At 50.4% G+C, this 21695-nt stretch overlaps 10 protein-coding genes across 10 annotated transcripts; 5 read left to right on the top strand and 5 right to left on the bottom strand.

Moving 5' to 3' along the window:
- Nucleotides 1–443: 443 nt before the first annotated feature.
- On the bottom strand, nt 444–1934 carry rpt1 (proteasome regulatory particle base subunit RPT1; the record flags this gene model as incomplete). Its single annotated transcript, XM_001824684.3, has 4 exons — nt 444–1323; nt 1375–1604; nt 1656–1770; nt 1840–1934. 4 exons carry the CDS (start codon nt 1932–1934, stop codon nt 444–446), a joined length of 1320 nt encoding a protein of 439 aa, XP_001824736.1.
- A 371-nt stretch (nt 1935–2305) lies between these two features.
- AO090020000413 (chaperonin-containing T-complex subunit CCT4) lies at nt 2306–4242 on the top strand (the record flags this gene model as incomplete). The annotated part of the gene is made up of 7 exons (XM_001824683.3): nt 2306–2353; nt 2413–2464; nt 2517–2539; nt 2594–2623; nt 2679–2708; nt 2757–3329; nt 3391–4242. The coding sequence occupies 7 exons, from the start codon at nt 2306–2308 to the stop codon at nt 4240–4242; spliced, it is 1608 nt and encodes a 535-aa protein (XP_001824735.1).
- Nucleotides 4243–5007: 765 nt separating this feature from the next.
- Nucleotides 5008–6491, bottom strand: AO090020000412 (uncharacterized protein; the record flags this gene model as incomplete). The annotated part of the gene is made up of 2 exons (XM_023238014.1): nt 5008–6252; nt 6402–6491. 2 exons carry the CDS (start codon nt 6489–6491, stop codon nt 5008–5010), a joined length of 1335 nt encoding a protein of 444 aa, XP_023092828.1.
- A 1080-nt stretch (nt 6492–7571) lies between these two features.
- AO090020000411 (putative nucleolin protein Nsr1) lies at nt 7572–9031 on the bottom strand (the record flags this gene model as incomplete). The annotated part of the gene is made up of 3 exons (XM_023238015.1): nt 7572–8184; nt 8235–8479; nt 8567–9031. 3 exons carry the CDS (start codon nt 9029–9031, stop codon nt 7572–7574), a joined length of 1323 nt encoding a protein of 440 aa, XP_023092827.1.
- A 1362-nt stretch (nt 9032–10393) lies between these two features.
- AO090020000410 (dolichyl-P-Glc:Man(9)GlcNAc(2)-PP-dolichol alpha-1,3-glucosyltransferase ALG6) lies at nt 10394–12271 on the top strand (the record flags this gene model as incomplete). The annotated part of the gene is made up of 3 exons (XM_001824680.3): nt 10394–10631; nt 10682–10844; nt 10891–12271. The coding sequence occupies 3 exons, from the start codon at nt 10394–10396 to the stop codon at nt 12269–12271; spliced, it is 1782 nt and encodes a 593-aa protein (XP_001824732.1).
- A 1196-nt stretch (nt 12272–13467) lies between these two features.
- AO090020000408 (GTPase-activating protein RNA1) lies at nt 13468–14721 on the top strand (the record flags this gene model as incomplete). The annotated part of the gene is made up of 1 exon (XM_001824679.3): nt 13468–14721. One exon carries the CDS (start codon nt 13468–13470, stop codon nt 14719–14721), a length of 1254 nt encoding a protein of 417 aa, XP_001824731.1.
- Nucleotides 14722–15611: 890 nt separating this feature from the next.
- AO090020000407 (phospholipase) lies at nt 15612–16013 on the bottom strand (the record flags this gene model as incomplete). Its single annotated transcript, XM_001824678.3, has 1 exon — nt 15612–16013. The coding sequence occupies one exon, from the start codon at nt 16011–16013 to the stop codon at nt 15612–15614; it is 402 nt and encodes a 133-aa protein (XP_001824730.3).
- Nucleotides 16014–17332: 1319 nt separating this feature from the next.
- AO090020000406 (transcription elongation factor DST1) lies at nt 17333–18247 on the top strand (the record flags this gene model as incomplete). The annotated part of the gene is made up of 1 exon (XM_001824677.3): nt 17333–18247. One exon carries the CDS (start codon nt 17333–17335, stop codon nt 18245–18247), a length of 915 nt encoding a protein of 304 aa, XP_001824729.1.
- A 469-nt stretch (nt 18248–18716) lies between these two features.
- AO090020000405 (uncharacterized protein) lies at nt 18717–19172 on the top strand (the record flags this gene model as incomplete). Its single annotated transcript, XM_001824676.1, has 1 exon — nt 18717–19172. The coding sequence occupies one exon, from the start codon at nt 18717–18719 to the stop codon at nt 19170–19172; it is 456 nt and encodes a 151-aa protein (XP_001824728.1).
- Nucleotides 19173–19297: 125 nt separating this feature from the next.
- AO090020000404 (putative pectin methylesterase) lies at nt 19298–20522 on the bottom strand (the record flags this gene model as incomplete). The annotated part of the gene is made up of 2 exons (XM_001824675.1): nt 19298–19861; nt 19920–20522. The coding sequence occupies 2 exons, from the start codon at nt 20520–20522 to the stop codon at nt 19298–19300; spliced, it is 1167 nt and encodes a 388-aa protein (XP_001824727.1).
- Nucleotides 20523–21695: the final 1173 nt, after the last annotated feature.

Consider the following 21695-nt stretch of genomic DNA (forward strand, 5'->3'; position numbering starts at 1 on the left):
TCTTCTTTTAACCCGGCAGCAGCGAAGAATCCCGGAGACAGACGGTACCCAGAGTAGCTGGTCATGACATGGACGGGGAAGCGTTCAATTTCTATTGCCTTGCTCAACCTGACGTTGGCGGGACACCTACGGCATTTTCCTTCCTATGTTGTTAGATCGAGCTACACCCTGAATGACACAATGCTGACTATCCATTGCTGAGATAATCTATTACCCGGTACAGTCATGTGATCTTCCGCTGGCGGCAAGAGAGCCAGCAGGGATATACGACCATCCGCTTGCCTTCGCTCCCTCAGGTTAGTAGAGATTGGATCACATCTATATGCGAAATCCTATTATGAGAACATTCGTAGAATGAACCATTAGCTAAAAAAATTGATCATACACATCCATTCAACCATGCAATGTAATCCAAGATGTAGAGGGGAGAAAAAGGCGTTTATCTAATTATACTGCATGTACGTAGCCGTCGAGTTGAACTTCAGGTTACCCTTGATCACCTTGTCCACAGCCGCTAAGAAGTCCTTCTCCGTGGCAACCTTTCGTCGCGCCCGGATCGCAAACATACCGGCTTCTGTTGCAACACTCCGGAGCTCAGCTCCAGTAGCATTTGGGCACAGCCGGGAGATCAACTCCCACCGAATGTCCCTCTCCACCGACATGCTCTTGGCGTGAATTCGAAGGATGTTAGCACGACCCTCTACATCCGGAAGCGAGAACTCGATCTTGCGGTCAATTCGTCCAGGACGCATCAGGGCAGGATCTAGCGTCGACGGTCGGTTTGTTGCGAACATGACCTTGATATTACCACGAGCATCGAAACCATCAAGTTGAGTGATCAGTTCCAACATAGTACGCTGGACTTCGTTGTCACCGCCAGCCCCGTCGTCGAAACGTGCACCACCCACGGCATCGATTTCGTCGAAGAAAATAATGCACGCCTTCTTTGTTCTTGCCATCTCGAAAAGCTCTCGAACCATCCGGGCACCCTCACCGACATACTTCTGAACCAGCTCGCTACCAATGACACGAATGAAAGTAGCGTCGGTTCGGTTGGCCACAGCTCGAGCGCAAAGAGTCTTACCAGTACCGGGAGGTCCGTACAAAAGTGCACCCTTTGGTGGGTCGATACCGAGGTTGACAAAGCGCTCTGGGGAAAGAAGAGGCATCTCGACGACTTCCCGCAACTTCTCAATCTGCTCTTTGCAACCACCAACATCTCCGTATGTCACATCGGGCTTATCTTCAACGGTCATCATTGTTACGCTGGGGTCGATCTTAGGAGGCAGAGGCAGCATAATTTGGTACTTATTCCGGTCGACACTAAAACCAGAGTTAGACCTAGGACAAGCAATAGAAAGCCGGTAAACTTACCCAACCCGCATGCCCTCCTCGATATCCGTCGGACTCACTCGCTCTCCTAGGTTGACAACGAACTTGGCGATTTGCTTAACATTGATGACATATTTGCTCTTATCCGAGTCCTTCTCATCTTGAATAATCTTCGTACAGCGGGCTACCTGCAACGGTTGCTCTTCTGCCATGCGTTGCCTGTCTGCAGCAACATCCCAAAGGTGTGGAGGTGCAAGACCAGTGTCGGATTCCTATACATGTCAGGTTCGCACATTTAGGCTGATTCAGCTCGGTCGAAATACCTTGACACCAATCTTCTCGTTTACGCTTGCTTGCTTGTCTTTAATCTGCTTCTCGAGTTGCTTTAAGGCATTCGCATAGGGAGCGGCGCCATATGTCTTCAGCACTTGAATATCACTAGTAATATTTAGCCATCTATCCCCGGAAACCAAGCAACTATCTAAATGGAGCCATCGTATCACTTACGATTCTGTGAGAGGGGTGATCTTCTTCTCTGGCTCTTCATCATCGGCGAAGTTCTTCTTGTACTTCTCCCAGTTCTCTCCCGTGGCGCTAGGCATGGTGAGAGGTAGTGGTTATGAGGCGATAAGACAGCGGACAAGGGTGTATCGAGGTTTAAAGAAACGGGGCGTAAGAGGACAAGAGTCGATGGTATACGTAAAGTTAGCGTGAACGGATAAAAAAGGACGATGGATGGTAGATGAGAGCTTGATCGGAAGGAGGAGAGAGAGTGAAGTAATCAGGTGTGAGCTCCAGGTTGCTGCGGCGGTCGGTTCGAGCTGTTTGCGCTAGTGGTGCCAAGCCCAACACCAGCACAAGAAATTCCCAGAGCCGCCTCCACGGTCTGGATCTCCCTCGTCACATTACCCCCCCATCTTTCCTCTTATTTTCCATTTTCGGTACGGTGTTTGGATAAGAGACAACTTTCAAAATGGCTACGGCAGTCTCTCAGGGGGCCGCTGGCAACAACGCCTTCAAGGTGCGTCCGTGTCGCAGAGAGAAATACTTGGCGTGGGACGGGTTCTAATAGTCGGGCAGGACAAGGAGAAGCCTATGGCTGTGCGGACGTCCAACATTCTGGCCGCTAGAGGTATTGATTACGCTCTGAAACTCTGGAAAATATGGTACTGACATGAAAACAGCCGTCGCCGATGCCATCAGAACGGTATGGATGTTGCAATAGTATGCATCCCAAATGAGGGGCTAACGTATCAATTAGTCTTTGGGACCTAGAGGAATGGATAAAATGGTACGACCTCTGGTATATCTCTCTCTAGAAGGATATGTGGCTCATACAATTCTAGATCCAAACACCCAAGGGCAACACGATTATCGTACGAATCCTACTTCCGAGCCAGCAACTCGAATGCTAACCCCCGCAGACCAACGATGGAAACACTATGTTGAAGGATATGAGCGTTATGCATCCCGCAGCCCGGATGCTCGTCGACCTGAGTGCCGCTCAGGATGTTGAGGCTGGTGACGGAACTACATCGGTTGTCGTAATCGCAGGAAGCTTGCTGGGTGCTGCAGAGCGTCTCTTGTCCAAGGGCATCCACCCCACCGTCATCTCGGAGTCATTCCAAAGAGCTGCAGCCGCAGCCGTCGAGATCCTTCACAACATGTCCCGCCCTATCAGCCTGGTCGACCGTTCCACTTTACTCCAGGCGGCCTCTACGTCTCTTTCATCGAAAATTGTCTCGCAGCACTCCGGCCTCCTTGGCCCTATGGCCGTCGACTCGGTGCTGAAGGTCGTGGATCCTAAGACTGCTGAGAACGTTGACCTCAGGAATATCCGGATTGTTAAGAAGGTTGGCGGCACAATTGAAGATAGTGAGATGATTGATGGTTTGGTGTTGAACCAGTCCGTTATCAAGAGCAGTGGCGGTCCCACAAGAATTGAGAAGGCCCGGATAGGTCTGATTCAGTTCCAGCTAAGCCCGCCCAAGCCTGATGTGGGTTGATTCTCTTCGAAAAAAATTATTGCATGCATTGCTAACAAAAGATGAAATACAGATGGAGAACCAGATTGTCGTCAACGACTACCGCCAGATGGACAAGATCCTCAAGGAGGAGCGTCAGTACCTTCTCAACATGGTTAAGAAGATCCAGAAGACGAAGTGTAACGTCCTCCTTATTCAGAAATCCATTCTCCGTGATGCTGTGAACGACCTCTCCCTCCACTTCCTCTCTCGTCTCAAGATCCTTGCCATCAAGGACATCGAGCGTGATGAAGTTGAGTTCCTGTGCAAGAGTCTTGGCTGCAAGCCCGTCGCCAACGTCGACTCTTTCACCGAGGACAAGCTGGGCACTGCTGACCTCGTGGAGGAGGTTCAGTCCTCCGGGGCCCGCTATGTCAAGATCACCGGCATCAAGTCCGCCCCTACCACCAACCAGACCGTGTCGATCGTCGCTCGCGGTGCCAACAACCTCATCCTGGACGAGGCGGAGCGTTCCCTGCACGACGCCCTCTGTGTCATCCGCTGCTTGGTCAAGAAGCGCGCCCTTATTGCCGGTGGTGGAGCACCCGAAATCGAAGTCGCCCAGACCCTCGCAAAGCGCGCCCGTGAGCTCACCGGCACAGAGGCTATCTGCTGGAAGGCCTTTGCGGATGCGATGGAAATCATCCCCACCACGCTGGCTGAGAATGCCGGTCTCAACTCCATCAAGGTGGTTACCGACTTGCGTCACCGCCACGCCCAAGGTCAGCACAACGCCGGTGTCAGCATCCGTAGCGGCGGTGTGAAGGACGATATCACCGAGGAGAACATCCTGCAACCTCTTTTGGTGAGCACCAGCGCGATCGAACTCGCCGCTGAGACCGTTAAGATGATCATGAGAATTGATGACATTGCCTTGTCGAGGTGATTTATGGCGGGGATAAATTGAAAAGTGGAAATGTATAGAAAAGGGTAGTGGTTGTATCATGACGAGTAATTCTTCCAAAATCAGATGACTATTCAAGCTACCTACATACCTACTTAGCCGCTTACCGGGAATTATAATATGCTTCATATGTATCGTATGCGCTTCCAGGTCTATACCAAAGGATAACGTCAAGACACCCTGCCATATTTGACGCAGCAGTTTCAAAGACTTAGTCCTTTAATGGTTTACATTTTTTGATACCCCGAGAGGCAATGCGTGATGTCCATGTCACCTTTACGTCGGAATTGGCCAAAAGTGTCACTTTATTGGGAACTCCCGGCTTTAGTTAACTGCATTCATTTCTAGGGACCATTACGCCCAAATTTGATGAAGAGAAAGGGGTATAGATTGCAAGACACATGTGGAACTTATAACGCAAGCAGACCGTAACGCCAAAGATCAAAACCACATCGAAAGAACTACGAACAGCTCGGCCAGGAACTTTTCCTTCAAGACATCCCGAGACAGCCAATACATCACTTGGATATAATCAAAAGAGGTTGCTATGCAAGCAACACCAAAAGACATAAGGAAAGTACAATATAGGAACTGCCAAACAAAAGAAAAGAATATAAAGAATGGTGGGAGGGAAAATATGTGCATCCAAGCTCTCGTAACACCATATCATTGTAAAACTGTAACCAACGCCCATTCAGCTCATAGATACCTTTTAGATCCATCGCTGTCGTCCTTATATGGAGTAGTTCATGCAATGACTCCTGATCCAGCAGCTCCAGAGCTCCATCGGAGCCGCTTCAAGCCTCCCTTGATGGCTTCTTGGCCACAAGCCGCGGACGTTCTGCCACCAGAAAAATTGCCATCACCCATGACGGATCCGACTCCTGTGCTTGCCTCCATCCTTCCGACCTCACGGCCAATCACATAACCTGCTGAAAAGCTGATTGCCGAGAAGAGAACCACGACACCAGCGCTGATAACCCATGTCATAATCGTAGGACTAGCTGCCGAGTCTGCCGTGGTTGCCCGACGACTCTTCCTAGATGCCGAGGCGTGGTGTTCTCTCGGGGAACTAGACCGCCGTCTCACCTTCGGAGCGGAGGGAGAAGGGCGTGGTGAATAACTAGCCACGGTTGGATTATGACTCATGGGCCGCCTAGATGTGTTGGTCTCGACAGCCGATGTGGGCACTTCTTCAGATAGATGTTCCCCCATTGCAACTGACTCCGACACTAGTCGGAACGAAGCTGGCTGTGCTCGAGAAGGCCCCGAGGCTGGGGAAGGTTGGGGGTCGGATTTCGGCAGACCCCGTGCAGCGGCCGCACAAGAAAGAAGGGTGGAGAGACTTGAGCGGAGAGCAGCATCGTGGTCTGCCTGGTAAGACGGTGAAATCATATTGTATGGGCTATGCTGTTGTGATTGCCTGTGAGCTGGTCTTATGCCGGCCTGAGAGTTCCGTCGGATGGCCGTTTGACGGCTGGAATTCGATACTTCGCTAGGCTGAGGACGACGCCTCTCAACTGGCCTGGTCCAGGCTGGGTTTTGCGATGCCGGCGGATGGGAGAAGACATTTGGCTGTGGGACAAACGGGGACGAGCTGATTCGCATCCCCAGCGCTGTTGATGCATCATCCTCGTCACTCGAGGGAATATCCGACATCGACGGAGGCCCAGAGTGGGCTAATAGCGGACCTCCCAGGGGTCTTTGAGGCATGTCTTCATTGGAATTTGTCATAACGCGGTCCGATTCACTTTCACTTTCCTCGTACTCATCCTGACTACTGCTCTGTTCACGGGACGAATAGTCAACCTGAGCCGCTGTGACAGCAGCCAGGCGCTGCAGACGCCGTCGTCGACTACGATGATGGTATGCTCTCGACCCATGTTGCTCGACACGCAGACCCGTTGTGATGATGTCATCATTGGTAGCAATGGAGGAAAGCGACGAGGAGGAGGGCTGCGAGGCGACCTCGATCCACGAGTCTATGTAATACTGAAGTGAGTACATATTGCTATAACAGAAACGGTGATGCCTGGAATGAGGGGTGTAACTATATGCATGTTGTATGTGCAGGGAAGTTGCAGAAGAGGAGGCAAAGAAGCAAAGAAGACAGATATTTGTTCGCAGAATGAAGTACTTACCTTCGGATCTCGTGGGAGCAACACCGGATGGAGAACGTGACTGGAAGGGATTCCGATGATGAGCGTCTCGTGGCGCTCGTCGAGGCTCATCTGGTTGCACCTGACTTAGCAGGTCATAGTGGTTTGGTTGCATAGCGTTGTGTATCTGGTCGTTCAGAAGTATTGGGGGAAACAAAGTGGTGAAATGTCAGAGAAGACGGGGTCCCAAGAAATATAATAAAGTCGATGAGGATGGATGGGAAGGAGGGGTGTTTGCCGATCAATATCACATCCACATAATCAGACCACCTGTGGCTGTAAGGAAACCGTCCGAAGCGGTCAAGAATGGTAGACTGACCATAAGCCCAGGAAGGGGTTGAGTGTATGAAAGTGGGGGGAAGTGCGTGGGGAAACCCAAGTAAGTGGATTGATGGATGAGTTTATTTGCGTTTGATTATCTTATCAGGAGCGGAGACCACAATCAATTTAATTAGTTAGTAGTTCACATCGCCCATCAAAACCACGACCTTGACAGAGGACGAGTCAAGGTGGTTGGTTGAGATGCGGGAGGAGGGAAGATGAGAGGACGGGGAGTACTGGTCGAGGGCGAAGTAGAAGAAGTAAGTACTGGCAATAAGGAATGATGTCGATGCACAGCTGACTGCCTTCGTGCTGGTTTAAGTTCAATCAGCAGATCACCGCCGGGAGCCACTCACAGTTCACCCGACATCGGCAGAGGACCAGGTAGTAATTGAAATAGTAGCCACAATGACTTTCCGGAAACAAAACCGGGAATGCGACAAAAAGGAGAACAAAAGGCAAAGACCGACAAGAAACCTGGAACAAGGAACAAAGCTGAGAAGGACCGGAACTGTCCATGGGGAACACTTACCTGGCGATCACCAAGTGGCATTTGCCAAGGCTAGAGCCTTATACCTCTTTACACCGAGTTGGAGGACTGACACTATGGGGACAAAAACTATCACGAAGAAAGCGCATTCCTATTGAATCAATGACGATCATCCATTATTTCATTCTATCCAATTACAATAACCATGGGAAACCACAAGAACTTTTCGAGTGCTCAAAGCCAGTCAGTAGCAACAACCCGTACGTAATCATACAAACGATCCTGAATCCTGTTCAACGGAGATTAAAGAAAACAACGGTTCGTCAGGGTATCGTGTTAAATTAGAAGGTGACCTTAGTACCCTTGTACTCAGGGATACCGCCACGGGCCTTGTTGGGGGGACCACCACCACGTCCGCCAAAGCCGCCACGGCCACGGCCACCTCCACCACGAGGACCACCACGTCCACCACCGAAACCGCCACGACCACGGCCGCCGCCGCCGCCGCCGTTGTTGGCACGGGGAGTGCTGAAGTCCAGGCGGACCGGGCGGCCATCGATCTCGGCACCGTTCAGCTCGTTGAAGGCTTCGCGAGCTTCCTCAACCGACGAAAACTGGACGTATCCAAAGCCCTTGGGACGGCCCGACTCGGGGTCGGTCGGCAGGCGGATGCCCAGGATGCTTCCCTTCTGACCAAACACCTCGTGCAGAGAGTCCTCGTTAGCACTGAAGGGGATGTTGCCGACGAAGAGAGTGTCGCTCTCGGGGCTGGCCTGATCACCGAAGGAACGGGCACGAGCCTGAGCCCGGTCTTGGAAGCCACCCTGTTCCCTGTTGGCGGGACGTCCGGTAGCGTAATCAAGGTTGATCTTGCGACCGTCGATTTCGGTGTCCCTCTTAGCCTCGAAAGCCTTAGCGGCATCGACAGCATTAGTGTATTCGACATAGCCGAATCTGAAAGCGTTAGTACGGTATCGTGAACGATTCGGTGGAGAAATACTCACCCGCGAGAGCGGCCAGTGTCGCGCTCGGTCATGATACGAACACCAGAGAGCTCACCAAATTCCTCGAACTCACTCTGAAGCCAGGCCTCATCCACGTTCCAGGAGAGGTTTCCAACGAAGAGGTTGGCCGATGCACCGGCAGCAGGCTCCTCAGTCTTGGTCTTCTTGGGAGTGGCAGAGACATCCTCCTCAGCCTTACGCTTCTTGGAGTCCTTGGCAGACTCTTCGCTGTCCTCAGACTCAGACTCAGAAGAGTCAGAGTCACTGGAATCGGAAGACTCCTAAAACTATAAGCATCCGAAATGACACAAGATATGAACAATACAACATACCTTCTTGGGAGACTCCTCGCTATCAGAGTCTGACTCGGACTCGGATGAGTCGCTGTCACTGGCCTCCTTAGCAGCCTTCTTAGGAGCCTCTTCCTCATCAGAAGAGTCCGACTCGGAGGAGTCGGAGGACTCAGCAGCCTTCTTCACCTCCTTCTTAGCAGGCTTCTCATCCTCAGACTCGGATTCAGACTCAGACTCAGAAGAGTCAGAAGACTCGGAGGAAGACTCCTTGGCCTTCTTGGACTCCTTCTTGGACTCCTGCTTCTGCTTCTTGGCGGGCTTCTCCTCCTCGCTCTCGCTGCTGGAAGCGTCCTCCATCTCTTCGTCGCTGTCAGAGTCGGACTCCGATTCAGAGGAAGATTCAGAAGAAGATTCAGAGGAGGACTTGGCAGCCTTCTTCACCTCCTTTTTGGCAGGCTTCTCCTCCTCACTCTCACTCTCGCTGCTGGAGCTGGAAGACTCCATCTCCTCATCGCTGTCAGACTCAGAGCTGCTGCTGGGAGTAGGCTCCTTCTTCTTGCGCTTAGACTTCTCGCCCTTGGAAGCGACCTCGCGAGCAATCTGCTTGCTCTTGGCCTTGGGAGACTGGGAAGCCTTGGAGACACCAGAGTCCTTGACCTTGCTCAAGGCCTTGTCAACGGGCTTCTCAGCACCCTTCTTGGTAACGGACTTAGTCTTGGACATTTTGAATCTGGCGACACCGACAGTTAGCTCATAGGATAACATGATCATACAGTGAGAAGGCAATACAAACCAAAGTATGATAAACCTCAAAGTATAAATCAAAGCAAAAGATTGTCTAATAATAAGATCCCACGAATGTGCGGCGAATCGTACAATCCCTCAATCACCCGATTTCAGAGAAAAGATTTCTCAGATACCCACAAAACCACAACGACAGTGTTCAAGCCCACAAGAGACGGACAGGAAATACGCAACTGTATAATGAAACCCACGAGAGTAACCCACAGATCCCACAAGAGATATTGCAATATGCCACAGCCCACAGCCCTCTGTATTAAGCCCACAGGATGTCTGTTGAAAGTAAATACGGGGGGGAGATTGGTAAGATTCACTCGGTAGGAATACTACTAAGTGAAAAGATATTGAAATGGAAAAGGCAAGGATAAATAATAAGTGAAGATGGAAAGAGAAAGAGGAAAAGAAAATTTCAAAAGCTGGAGCTCTGATAAGATGTGGACCTGGGCGGAACAGAGAAAAAAAAAAAAAAAAACGGGGCTGGCAGAAATTCTTGCACACCGCCTACCAGACCCAGCGACAGACCAGTGAGGTGCTCTGTACCTATAAGGGACCAATCAATCAACCGGCAGAATTATTTAAACATCCATGCCGCCAATCGTATTAATAACAGCGATTATATATCGCTCAGAGAATTTAGAAAAATGCATTTTTATCTAAAAACCTACAAGAGAGAATTTCAATTGAAGCTAGCATTTATTGCTCAAATTAGAGACATCTCACTACGCAAGTGAAAAGGCCTATTACCCCCGATCGGAAGGTTCATGAGGTCCTGCTAGCGCAAACTTGGATTATTGACCGCCTAACTATTTAGGCTTGGCCCAGGTACTTCGAGTGGGGACAGAGTAGGTATTTGATTGGTGAAGAGTTTCCCACTGTATGTCATTCTCCGGAACCAACAATTGCATTGAGCTGGCCGCATCCATCTATTCGACTCCGTACCCCGACTCTTTCTTCTCTATCCGATTCACCAGATTTTGTCCTTAGTCTCATCTATTCCCCGGCTTGGTTTCGTGTGGCAGATACGCAGTCAATGGGTCACCCTTAATCGCATCTTGTTTCGACAACATGGCTCCTCCCCCTTCTTCCTACCGCCCACGGAAGAAGAGAAAGTTCCCCTTGTCGTCCACCGGGTCAAACAACGCCCTTATTGTGGACGATGGAAACGGCAAACATACTCCTGCATTCCCTTTGGCGTCTTTCCTATGGGCTGCTCGCGCAGGTGTATCTCAATGGCTCATTCTACCTCTGATTTTGATGGCTGTGGGCCTGTTTCGCTGGGCCGTGAGTTTGTGGGGATACTCTGGTAAGTGGAACGATCCCCCGGTGAATGAGGCTTGTTCCTAACCCATGTAGGCTTCCAAGTACCCCCGATGCATGGCGATTTCGAGGCGCAGAGACACTGGATGGAGATAACAATTCATCTACCTATGTCAAAATGGTACACATACGACCTGCAGTACTGGGGCCTTGACTATCCACCATTGACTGCGTATCATAGCTGGCTGTTGGGAAAGATGTACGTGAATGCTTGATACCGCGAGAATTGATGCTGATAGTGACAGTGGTACTCTCTTTGATCCCTCGTGGTTTGCTCTGGATGAGTCCCGTGGCTTCGAGGATCCTCAGCTGAAAGTATACATGCGTGCTACGGTGGTAGTCTCCGAGTATCTTATTTTCATCCCGGCAGTTGTCAATTTTCTGCGCCGATACACACAAATGCATGGAGTCCCCGTATGGTCCGCCTCTGTCGCCCTGGTTGCTATCCTTTTGCAGCCGTCGACCATTTTGATCGATCACGGCCATTTTCAATACAACACGGTGATGCTGGGGTTTGTTGCTGCAAGTCTGGATGCGATTTTGGCAGGACGCATGCTCTGGGCATGTATCTTTTTCGTGGGTGCCTTGGGGTTCAAGCAAATGGCTCTATATTACGCTCCCGTCATGTTCGCTTTCCTTCTGGGAATCTGTGTTTTCCCTCGGATTCAGCTCATCCGCCTTGTTTGCATTTCCCTGGTTACAGTTGTCGCATTCGCCGTTCTTATTGCCCCACTCGTGGTGAGCGCAGTCAGTGCTGGTGCTCAGAATGAGTTGTCCTCTATTCCGCTGCCTCCCCTACTACAGGCGCTGCCTATCAAGCTAGACAAGAGCTCGATACTTTACGCACCCTTGCTTCAGCTGACGCAGGTCATCCACCGAATCTTTCCGTTTGCTCGTGGTCTGTTCGAGGACAAGGTTGCAAATGCTTGGTGCGCCATCCACACATTCTACAAACTCCATCGATTCGAGGCGACTCTGCTTCAACGAGTGTCATTGGGTGCCACGTTAGCATCAATCTTTATCCCCTGCGCCATAATTTTCCGTCACCCACGTGCCTCTTTTCTTCTTCCGGCCTTGTCTACCGTAGCCTGGGGATTCTTCTTATTCTCTTTCCAAGTCCACGAGAAGAGTGTTCTGCTACCCTTGTTGCCCATGACGCTCATGCTGTCTGGCGATGGGGGTTTAAGCAAAGAAACCCGCGCATGGGTGGGGTGGGCCAACATGCTTGGCTCTTGGACGATGTTCCCTCTTCTGCAGCGCGACGGCCTCCGAGTTCCCTATTTCGTCATGACATTCCTCTGGGCCTATCTACTTGGCCTTCCTCCCTCCTCTCTGGAAGTTTACCGTAGCCGAAGCTCTTCGGATGACCCCTCGCCGCTCCTCGAACCTCACATTATCACCAAACTTGTGCATTTGTGCTTCTATCTTGCCATGGTTGCGTGGCATGTGCTAGAAGCCTTTGTTCCTCCTCCGCCTGGAAAACCCGACCTCTGGGTGGTACTCAATGTGCTAATCGGTGCTGGCGGATTTGGACTTACGTATCTGTGGTGCCTACGGAAGTTGGTTTTACAGTGCTGGATGATTGGGCGCAAGGTGGAAAAGGATACGCAGAAAAAGAACCAATAATACACACAAGCGTTTGTTTCCCACGTTCAAGGCAGATCGGAAGGTTAATTTGAGAGATACCCATTTTCTTTTCAAGGGCGCCATGCATAGCTCTGTGATTTGTATATAACACTTATTGCGCAACCTACACCAACCATATCCTATCTACACAGAAAAGCCGAGACAGCTTAAAATGAAGCTTTAATACAGGACACTTTTCTCAAGTTAAACCCCCACAAATTTTGATCAAGAGTCATATTTTACAATCTAATTTATCTCACAAGAAAGGAGAGTTTCTACCAACCATTACAGCAATACAAATCTAATATACAGTCTATGCATAAACCCGAATCCCAAAACACCATGCAGTGAAAACCAAGCTGCGTGCAGTTGATCCCATCCCCCGTAGCGAATAATTTAGACCTTGAATCCGTATCCAGCCATACAGGCCTTGTACTGTTCAATCATGGACTTGCATTCTTGCTGGGGGTCGTCGGATTTCGAGAAGAGCATGCAGTCGTCACGGGCGGTCTTTTCAGTTTTGCAGACGCAGCAGGGCTGTATAAATATTTGATTAGCATCGGGTATAGAGATGTGTCGAGGAACGTCCGGGTCATTGTACCTTTGGCTTCTCGGCAGGCACCAGGGTAGGTTCGGGGGTCTTCTCTGTAGAACCTGGGGTGGTTTGTATGTTAATGAGTGGACTTGCGGAGAACCGGAGGTCTGGAGAAGTTGGCTTACTGCTGGAACCGAAGAGCCACGACATGATGGAAGGTTTGTTTTGGAGGGTTGATGGGAGGAATTGACTGAGGGGGGTATATCAGATGGTAGGCTTAGACGCGAGATGGCGACAAATTGTAGATGAATCGATCTGGAATTGAAAAATGATGCTGATTAATGCAATGATGCGATGCGCAAATGGCGGCACTGGTTGCCGTGGATGCCTGGGGCGGCGATCGCAAGTTTTGTTATGGATCGGATTGGGTTTAGCGTGAGATTTGGGTTCTTCATTGCAGGTGCATATCATCCCGCTTGACCTATTGAAGTTTTTATTCTTCTTTCCTTCGCACTTTCTCTTCTTTTCCACACTCTTTATATCTTTCACTGGGGCTTTACTTCATATAGTCGTCTTAGACAACATACTGATCACCGTTTTCGTGCTGTCTTCTCAGATTGTCTCATTTTGATACCAATTCCACCCCTGAAATTACCCCGCCATGGCCCCTCCTAAGGTCTTTTCTCTCGAAGGCAAAGGCCTCAAACTGGACACCGCTGAGGATGTCGAAGCCCATATTAAGCCTCTGGTCGAAAGCACCGATTACACTGAAATCCGCCTTGGTGGCAATACTTTTGGCGTGACAGCCTGTGAGCGCTTGGGTGCCGCCTTTTCCACCCAGAAGAACCTGGAAGTCGCTGAACTTGCCGACATCTTCACCTCGCGTCTGATTGAGGAAATCCCCATCGCTTTGACTCACCTTTTGAAGGCGCTCCTTGAGATCCCGACTCTTCACACCGTCAACCTTTCCGACAATGCCTTCGGCAAGCGAACCTCGAAGCCCCTTGTCGACTTCCTCTCTACCCACGTTCCTTTGCGCCATCTGATTTTGAACAATAATGGTATGGGCCCTGATGCAGGTGTGGAGATTGCTGGAGCGCTGGAGGAGCTCGCAAAGCGTAAGGATGAGGCCCGCAAGGCAGGAAAGGAGGTCCCTCAGTTAGAGAGCATTGTCTGTGGTCGGAACCGACTGGAGAATGGAAGTATGAAAGCATGGGCACGTGCATATGAGGTGCACGCTGCAGGAATGCGCTCGGTGAAGATGACACAGAACGGAATTCGTCAGGAGGGTATCTCCAGCCTGTTGAGGGAGGGTCTTCGCCACGCCAGCAACCTTGAAGTCCTTGACTTGCAGGATAACACCTTCACCATTATGGGCTCCACTGCTCTCTCTGAGGTGCTTCCAGGCTGGACTTCCCTGCGCGAGCTCGGTGTCGGTGACTGTTTGCTCTCCGCTCGTGGTGGTGTCAAGGTTGCGCAAGCTTTGGCTGGTGCCAAGAACGAGAAGTTGGAAACACTTCGTCTGCAATATAATGATATCACGGCCGAGGGTGTTAAACAGTTTTTGCACGCGACCAAGACCGCACTGCCTTCGTTGCGTCGAATTGAGCTGAACGGAAACAAGTTCATGGAGGAGGACGACAACGTCACTGAGTTGCGCGAGATCCTGGAGGCTCGTAAGGAAGAGCACGGCAAGGATGACGACCCGGAGGAGATGTGGGGTGTGGACGAGCTGGATGAGCTCGAAGAGGAGAGCGACGAGGAAGAAGAAGAGGAGGAGGAGGAAGAGGAAGAGGAAGAGAAGGCCGAGAAGTTCGTGAAAGACAATGTTCAGGCCGAAGAGGCCAAGGTCGCTCAGAAGCAGGACAAAGAAGTTGACGAACTTGCCGAGGCTTTGGGAAAGACTGGTCTGTAAACACGTCCTGGCTTGACCGATTATTCGCCTACTCCCGTCATTCCCCATATACAGGATGCAGCGGCGGTACCTACTCGCGCGCAGTAGCTGCGGTCATGTCTAATGATGTGTCTAGGGCCGGCTGGCATGCGTCCGTTGGTCACGGCCAAAAGAGTCCATACAATGAGCTCCGGAAAAGACCGTATCAACGTGCCAGCTGAAGTTGCCCTGACACCGCTCGCCATGAGTTGCACCCGCGCTTGGATACGGCCGACGCCCTTTGTTTCATGCTTCATGCCCCTTGTCACGCTCGCATCTTGGTATTTTTCAGGGACATTAGATTAGACAACTATTGGCCTGTTCCAACCATACGACCTACATTTTGCCCCAGTGATGTATATAATGAATCAAAAATGAGAATGAAATCCATACGCAAGAAGTGTTACGTGGAAGAATAAGTACCTCATCTGGGTGATCTGGACAACAATATTCAGATGGTTATGCTAGCTTGTGATAGATACAACCCTGGACAGTAGTACATTTAATCCGTCAACATGTTATGCAAAATCTCTGAATCTATCTGTTGTTGTTCAGGGTAAGATTGTGTCTTATAATGCAGGTCAGACTTCGTGGTCCGTTGCCACTCAAGGTCTCATATATGTATCATGTTATTAACAAAGGTGGTGACTCCCCTTTACTGGGCGTCTTTTGCACCTATACCTAAAGAAGTTCATCCAACTCCCTTCTCTTCGCTGCATCTTTACCACCATGCCGCCCCGAAGCACGGTAGTACAACCGAGCCAACTTCTTGCAAATTCCGACAGCGCGTCCTAATTCACATTGATAGTAAAGACTAAACAGTGAATCAAACGTCAGTCCTCCAGACTCTCAATATCCAACTGCCATAAGAATCAACAGAAGCAGATTCCAGGGGAGAAGGAAGGAACGAAAGGGAAATCATACTCTTCTTTGAATCTAAGATCTATCTGCGCTTTTGCGGCCTTGGTGAAGCGCCCTTGTATTCGGTAGTTCTGGTAACCGAAGTCATGGCGTTCACACGCCCTTTGAAAGGGGAATCCGAGAGGGTTACTCGGAGCCCTTGTGCAGCCATCAGAGTACCAGTCTAACTGAGGAGGGTCGTTTGCCTCTCTGCGAGCTGTGAAGTCGGGCAGCTCGAGGCCGAACATAAGCTCGTCGGTGATAGACTGGAGGCGCTGGCTTTCTGAGAGGCTTGTAGCGCCTTCATTTGGTGTGGGGAGGGGGATGGCTAGGGCGGTTGGGAGGAGGGCAATGAGAAAGCTGTTAGCCTTCATTGCGTTATAGGGGTTATAGAGAGTTGGGGGTTGGCTTGTCAAGCACAAATAGAAGATAGAAGCTTGTAGCACCCCAAGAATGATATATAGACGTATGAGAGCCGTATACGATATACTGATAAGAGCTTGTGGAACTGGAACATAGAGAGAGAGAGAGAGAGAGAGAGAGAGAGAGAGAGAGAGCCTAATGCTCTTTCTATTTGTGGTCAGATGCTACCTATGTGAAAATGATCTCAGTCTTTCTTGCCTGGCGTAGACGTCAACGCATCGCAGTGATGACATGCCCTAGTGTAGCCCGCTTAATCCCCCACACCCCGCTGACCCAAATATTACATGCTCCAGTCCATTGGATTACCAGCTTGACCACAAACGCGACTGATTCCAGCAAGCCTTGGATTGTAGCGAAGACTTTTAGCCTGAGTCATACTCTTTAGTCTGGTCCATTGGCGGAGCATTCCAATCAACAAGGCTAATGCCAGATAATCATTAGAGAATAGAGCATAATAGGCACTGCTTCCCTTTGAGGATATTGGTGAGGTCTGCTTGATGTATAGATGTAGAACATAGATCGGAACCGGAGAAACAGCTCGGGGGCAGGCAGAGATTCTGCCATTTCTTACCGTTTTTGCTTAGAGGTCGATAGGAGACCATTCCGAAAGAGGCAATCTAGGCTTGGCGTGGAGTAATGGGAATCGCGCGGAATCGCAGCCTTTATAAATTACTTCCGACTTTCACCTCTTCTTCCTCCACCACTCCATCCTGGATACCATCTCCTCAATCCCCCCTCTCGTTCGACCCCGTGTCTGAGGAGTGTTTCAGCATTCGCTCATCCCAAGCCGCACCTGCGATCATTTGCGCCGGCTCTTGAGCGTCGTGGTGAACTTTGTGAAGAGTGAGTGCTAAATCCCCCTCTTCCTTGCATTCCATTCACCGTCGTCTGCCGTCGGCTACTGCCAAAGCCATCCGGGCGCCTGATACAGCATATAAATCGCGCATAAATTGGAGAAGTTTCATGATTTCGCAATAATGGAGTTTCCTAAAGAGGCACGTGCGCATGGGTTGTCCCGCCATACTCCAGCGCCCAGCGACGTCAGCCTTTTCTCTGAATGATGGGTAGCTCGGGAAGCTTCGTATTCTCTATTGGCGATCTCATGAGTGGTCTCCTTCGTCGAAATCTTGAGCTCATACGATTCATCATCTTATCCTGGCTTGACTGGTTATTCTATATCGGAATTTTCTCTATTTTGCGCTAATCATAAGAGTTTCATCTGACAGGTACTTCGAAGTCTCCAGCCTCTCGTTTAGATCACATTGACATCATGCCCTTGGAAGCGAAGGAAATTGAGCTCAAGGCGAAGGCCTTGACGAAGGCCGCCACTCAGAATGAACCAGCAGCCAACATTGTATCCTTGCTTAAGGAGCTTCAACAAGGTGTGAAAGCGACGGAGGATCTGCTGCGATCCACCCGTGTGGGAATCATCGTCAACAAGTTCAAACAGCACAAGTCGCCCGAGGTCTCCCGCTTGTCCAGTGAAATCGTGTCCAGGTGGCGGAATGAAGTCAACAAGCAGAAGGCGAGTGGATCGCCCGCACCCAGCCAGCGTTCAAGCAACTCGCCGCGCCCGGCCCAGAACGGAACCGCTTCACCTGCCGGTACGACGCCTACGGACAAGGCTTCCAAATTATCGGTTGCCCCGGATAAACGTACATGGAAGGCGGATGGTGTGGATATCAACCAGACGGGAAATAAGATTCGTGACAGTTGCATTGGGCTGATGTATGATGGACTGTGTCTGAACTCGACAGAAGCTCCACGTAACGTTCTGTCCAAGGCATCCGCCGTTGAGGCCGCAGCATACAAGTCCTTGGGCCCCGAGACCAAAGAGCAGTACCGTACCAAGATCCGCAGTTTATTCCAGAACCTCAAGAACAAGTCGAATCCATCTCTCCGCATCCGTGTCCTCAGCAACGACGTGACCCCCGATCAGTTCGTGCGCATGTCACACGACGAGCTACGCTCCGACGAACAGCGCGAGAAGGACGCAAAGATCCAGAAGGAGAACATGGACAAGGCAATGGTCGCCCAAGCAGAGCGCAGTATCAGTACCAGTCTGCAGTGCGGCAAGTGCGGACAACGCAAAGTCACATACACCGAGGCCCAGACACGCAGTGCAGACGAACCGATGACTTTGTTCTGTACTTGTCTAAACTGCGGAAAGTCCTGGAAGCAGTAACTTCTTTTTTTTTTTCGATCCTTACTCTTCTATTTCTCTATTTTTCTCCAATCTCTTGTCCCATTCATCTTTCCACCCTATTTCACCTTTACCTTCTATAGTTGTTTTATCGAGTCTGTCCAATTACGCTACGGCGTGGAGTTTGGTTGCTTAAAAGAGGTCGTCATTCTCGGGGGCAAGCAGGTTGAGCCCCGCGAGTTTTTATCATTAACCTTACATTTTGACTATTTAGTGCCGGTAGATAGATGATTAACGAAGTGCGTTGACTGCTCACAATCAATTAATCAAGACAACATAAAGATATGATATTGATATTCAAACCCATCGACGTCATAGTGAAAACACTCCCCTCACTCAACCCCAAATAACAACCACCACCACTCACAACTCGCCAACCTAAATCCCCAATTCACGCAATTGCCAATCCCCAACACTCAAAACAAAATAGAAAAGAAACCAGAAACCAGAAATGAACCCCCGAACCGCCCTCCTCAACCGCACCCGCACACTATGCCAAAACTTCTCCACGAGCGCCCCCCTCCCAACCCTCCTCTCAAACTTCACCCAGAACCCCCCACCGACAGCCCTCGAACACGGTCTCCCGCAACTCGCCCCCTTCCTCGGGCGCCCATTCACCGGCCAAGAAGGACTAGAACGCTACTTCGGGCTCCTGGGTGAGCTGCTTACGATTGAGAAGATGGAATTTGAGGCGGAGGAGAAATGGGTCGTGGATGAGAGGGCGATGGCTGTTTCGTTGCGGGGGGAGGCGAGGTTTCGGTGGAATGAGACGGGGCAGGCTTGGGATGAGACGTTTGCGTATCGGATTGGGCTTGCGGAGGAAGGGGGGGAGGTGAAGGTTGTTGTTTATGAGGTTTGGGCGGATACGGGGGCGGCGTATTTGGCTAGGGTTGGGGGGTTGGATTAGGGGTTATTATGGATAATTTATGTCTTTTTTCTTTTACTTGTTTGTTTGGTTGGTTGGGAGGAAGGGGGAAGTTGTATGATATGATTGCAGAGATGTGTATTTGGTGTATGATAATTGTAATTGAATCAGTTCTTGTCCACACTCAGGTCGATCCAGCCGATATTTCCGAATCTACCGTCTGGGTACTGGAAGACTCTTGCTGGGGAGCTGTATCTTGCGTACTCCTTGTCGTCCATTACTATCGTGACGTTTCCGTCTTCTCGTCCTGTGGCGTTGAATCCTGGCCCGGAAGCCTTGTACTCGGCCATGACGGTGTCCTTGTTCAAGCGCCCCTCGCCATCAACGATCCAGTCAATGTACCCAGCCGGAATGATACTCGCGTCTTCGGAGGTGCGCGCGAATATGGACCGGTGCTGGCTATTCCAGGGACGACCTAGGGCGCATTTACCCCGGATCTCAGGGGCTATGGATGCATTGGCTGCCTTGACGGTAGAATCGACGATGTACACGCCGTAGTTGTTGGTGAAGGTAGTGTTAGTTCCTTTCCAAGCTGTGATACCGCCGCCGCAGTTGCGCAGAAGAATCTCAGACGATTGGATCCAGGCGGTGCCGAAACCGTAAACAAAGTCTGTTTGGCCGGCGATGATGCTTTTATGGAAGTATGCGTTTCCGAGTTTGCCCACGTAAACCTGATTTCGTTGGTTAGTTTCAGTTCACATTCGACTTGCAAGAGGATTGAAAGCGTACAGTGTCCTGGTAAGAATAGAATCCGCAGTGGTAGAACCCGCCATTGGCGCGACTGAAGCTGATCGCATGCGCCGGTCCATCGGAGTAGTCTCGCCATGTATTCGTGAAATCAATATTGTATGCCCGGAAATCGATATTGCCGAACGGTGTATCCTCTGGCACGGGATACCCTGTCGTGCCTGATCCCGTGTAGCTTGATTCCAGCGTGGGCGCGACGGTCAGGACGCTCGAGAAGACATTATCCACTGCCTGGCCGGTATTGTCATGGTTCGCTTGGGCCCAGGTAAGAGTGACTTTGTTTTTGGTAGCGTTGTTAGGATCATCAGTCTGTCCGAGGAGCGTAACAGGCCCGGACCGAGTAACATTTACTTGCTCCTTGTACGTTCCGGGGAGGATGAGGATAGTCTGAGTGGTGTTGTCGTTGGGAAGGGAGAGAATAGCGTCTTGCACGGAGGTGAAATGAGCGGAGGGGTCAGTCTTGGAGACAAGAATTGTTCCTTCAGGGCAGCTGAGGGCTGTTTGGCAGGCGTATCTTGAAGTTTTGAGAGGGCTGGCAGATGCCAAAAGGGCACCGACCAAGAGTGATAGCCCAGATGAACGCATGGTGGCCAAGCTGTATGGTGGGAATCCGCTGTTATGAACAAGTAATCCCTCTCACGCTCATTGCCCCATGCGGAGTTCATCTTTTATACTTCATATCGGAAAATCTGTCTCACGTTCTTTTACCCCGGGAAAAATTGTGGAGAGACACATAGTAGTAAACTTAACGCGGATCAACGCCGTTGGTCAAGCATACGCAGAGTACTCCGACTATCACAAGGCTTATACATAATCCAAGAGCTTGTATAACTGCCCCAGTCACTAATTGGACGAATCTGGGGGTTCTGGGGAATTGATCACTCCGCATTTGGGCGTGAATTTCCCCAGACCAGGAGACGGAGAAATTCGATGCAGTATGCGGAGAATTGCTTTCCACCTGTTAGCATCCTTAGTCTAAGGATTAAACAACGGGAGTACTTTTTGTATATCAAGCCAAGTATAACACGGCCGGCATATCAATTGTGGATTGTAAACTTCGAGATGTTTTATCATTCTATTGCTTTGAATACTATGCCCAGCAGTGGGGGTCTAAAGGCGACGTCGCTATACGGGGTGCAGTATGCAGAATACATGAGGAAGAGAGCACTGGTATAGGCTCAGAGAATCACGTATCACATAAAGCTGATGAGTAAGAACGCATATGCACACTTTATAAGTGAAAGTAAAGACAAGGCAGTAAGAAGATGAGTGTGTCTTGAACTGACTAGAACGACACCGTACTCCGGCAGGTGACTTCCACTTTGGGACAACATCAGACCACTTCAGGCCAAGGGAATGGGTGCCTCAAATTACAGGCCAATAACCATCCCACTGAGGGATTTTCTGCTTCTTTCCTTCTGTTTCCTTCTCTCACATGGACCCCAATACTAGAGCGGGGCGTACCTTGCAGCAGTTGTTCATATGATCAATACTAGTCCGTCGCGGTGGACCGAACCCACCACAGCTCGGAGCTGGCCAGCTCAGCTCCAAAGAAACGCTAGACCAAACTACTACCCACTGCGACTACTGCATGATCCAAATACTGGATAATCTACCTCGGTCTTTTCGCTTTATCGGGCGTTCTCCGAGGTGTGATTGTGCGTCCGCGCGGTTGATATAATGAGGGCCCACCGTACCTGCCAAGAGGGGCTCTGTGTGCGTTGAGTGGACCGTGTCTGAGATGAGACTGAGCGCAGT

Source organism: Aspergillus oryzae, chromosome 6 (genome assembly GCF_000184455.2).
Source record: "Aspergillus oryzae RIB40 DNA, chromosome 6".
Classification (NCBI taxonomy): domain Eukaryota; kingdom Fungi; phylum Ascomycota; class Eurotiomycetes; order Eurotiales; family Aspergillaceae; genus Aspergillus; species Aspergillus oryzae.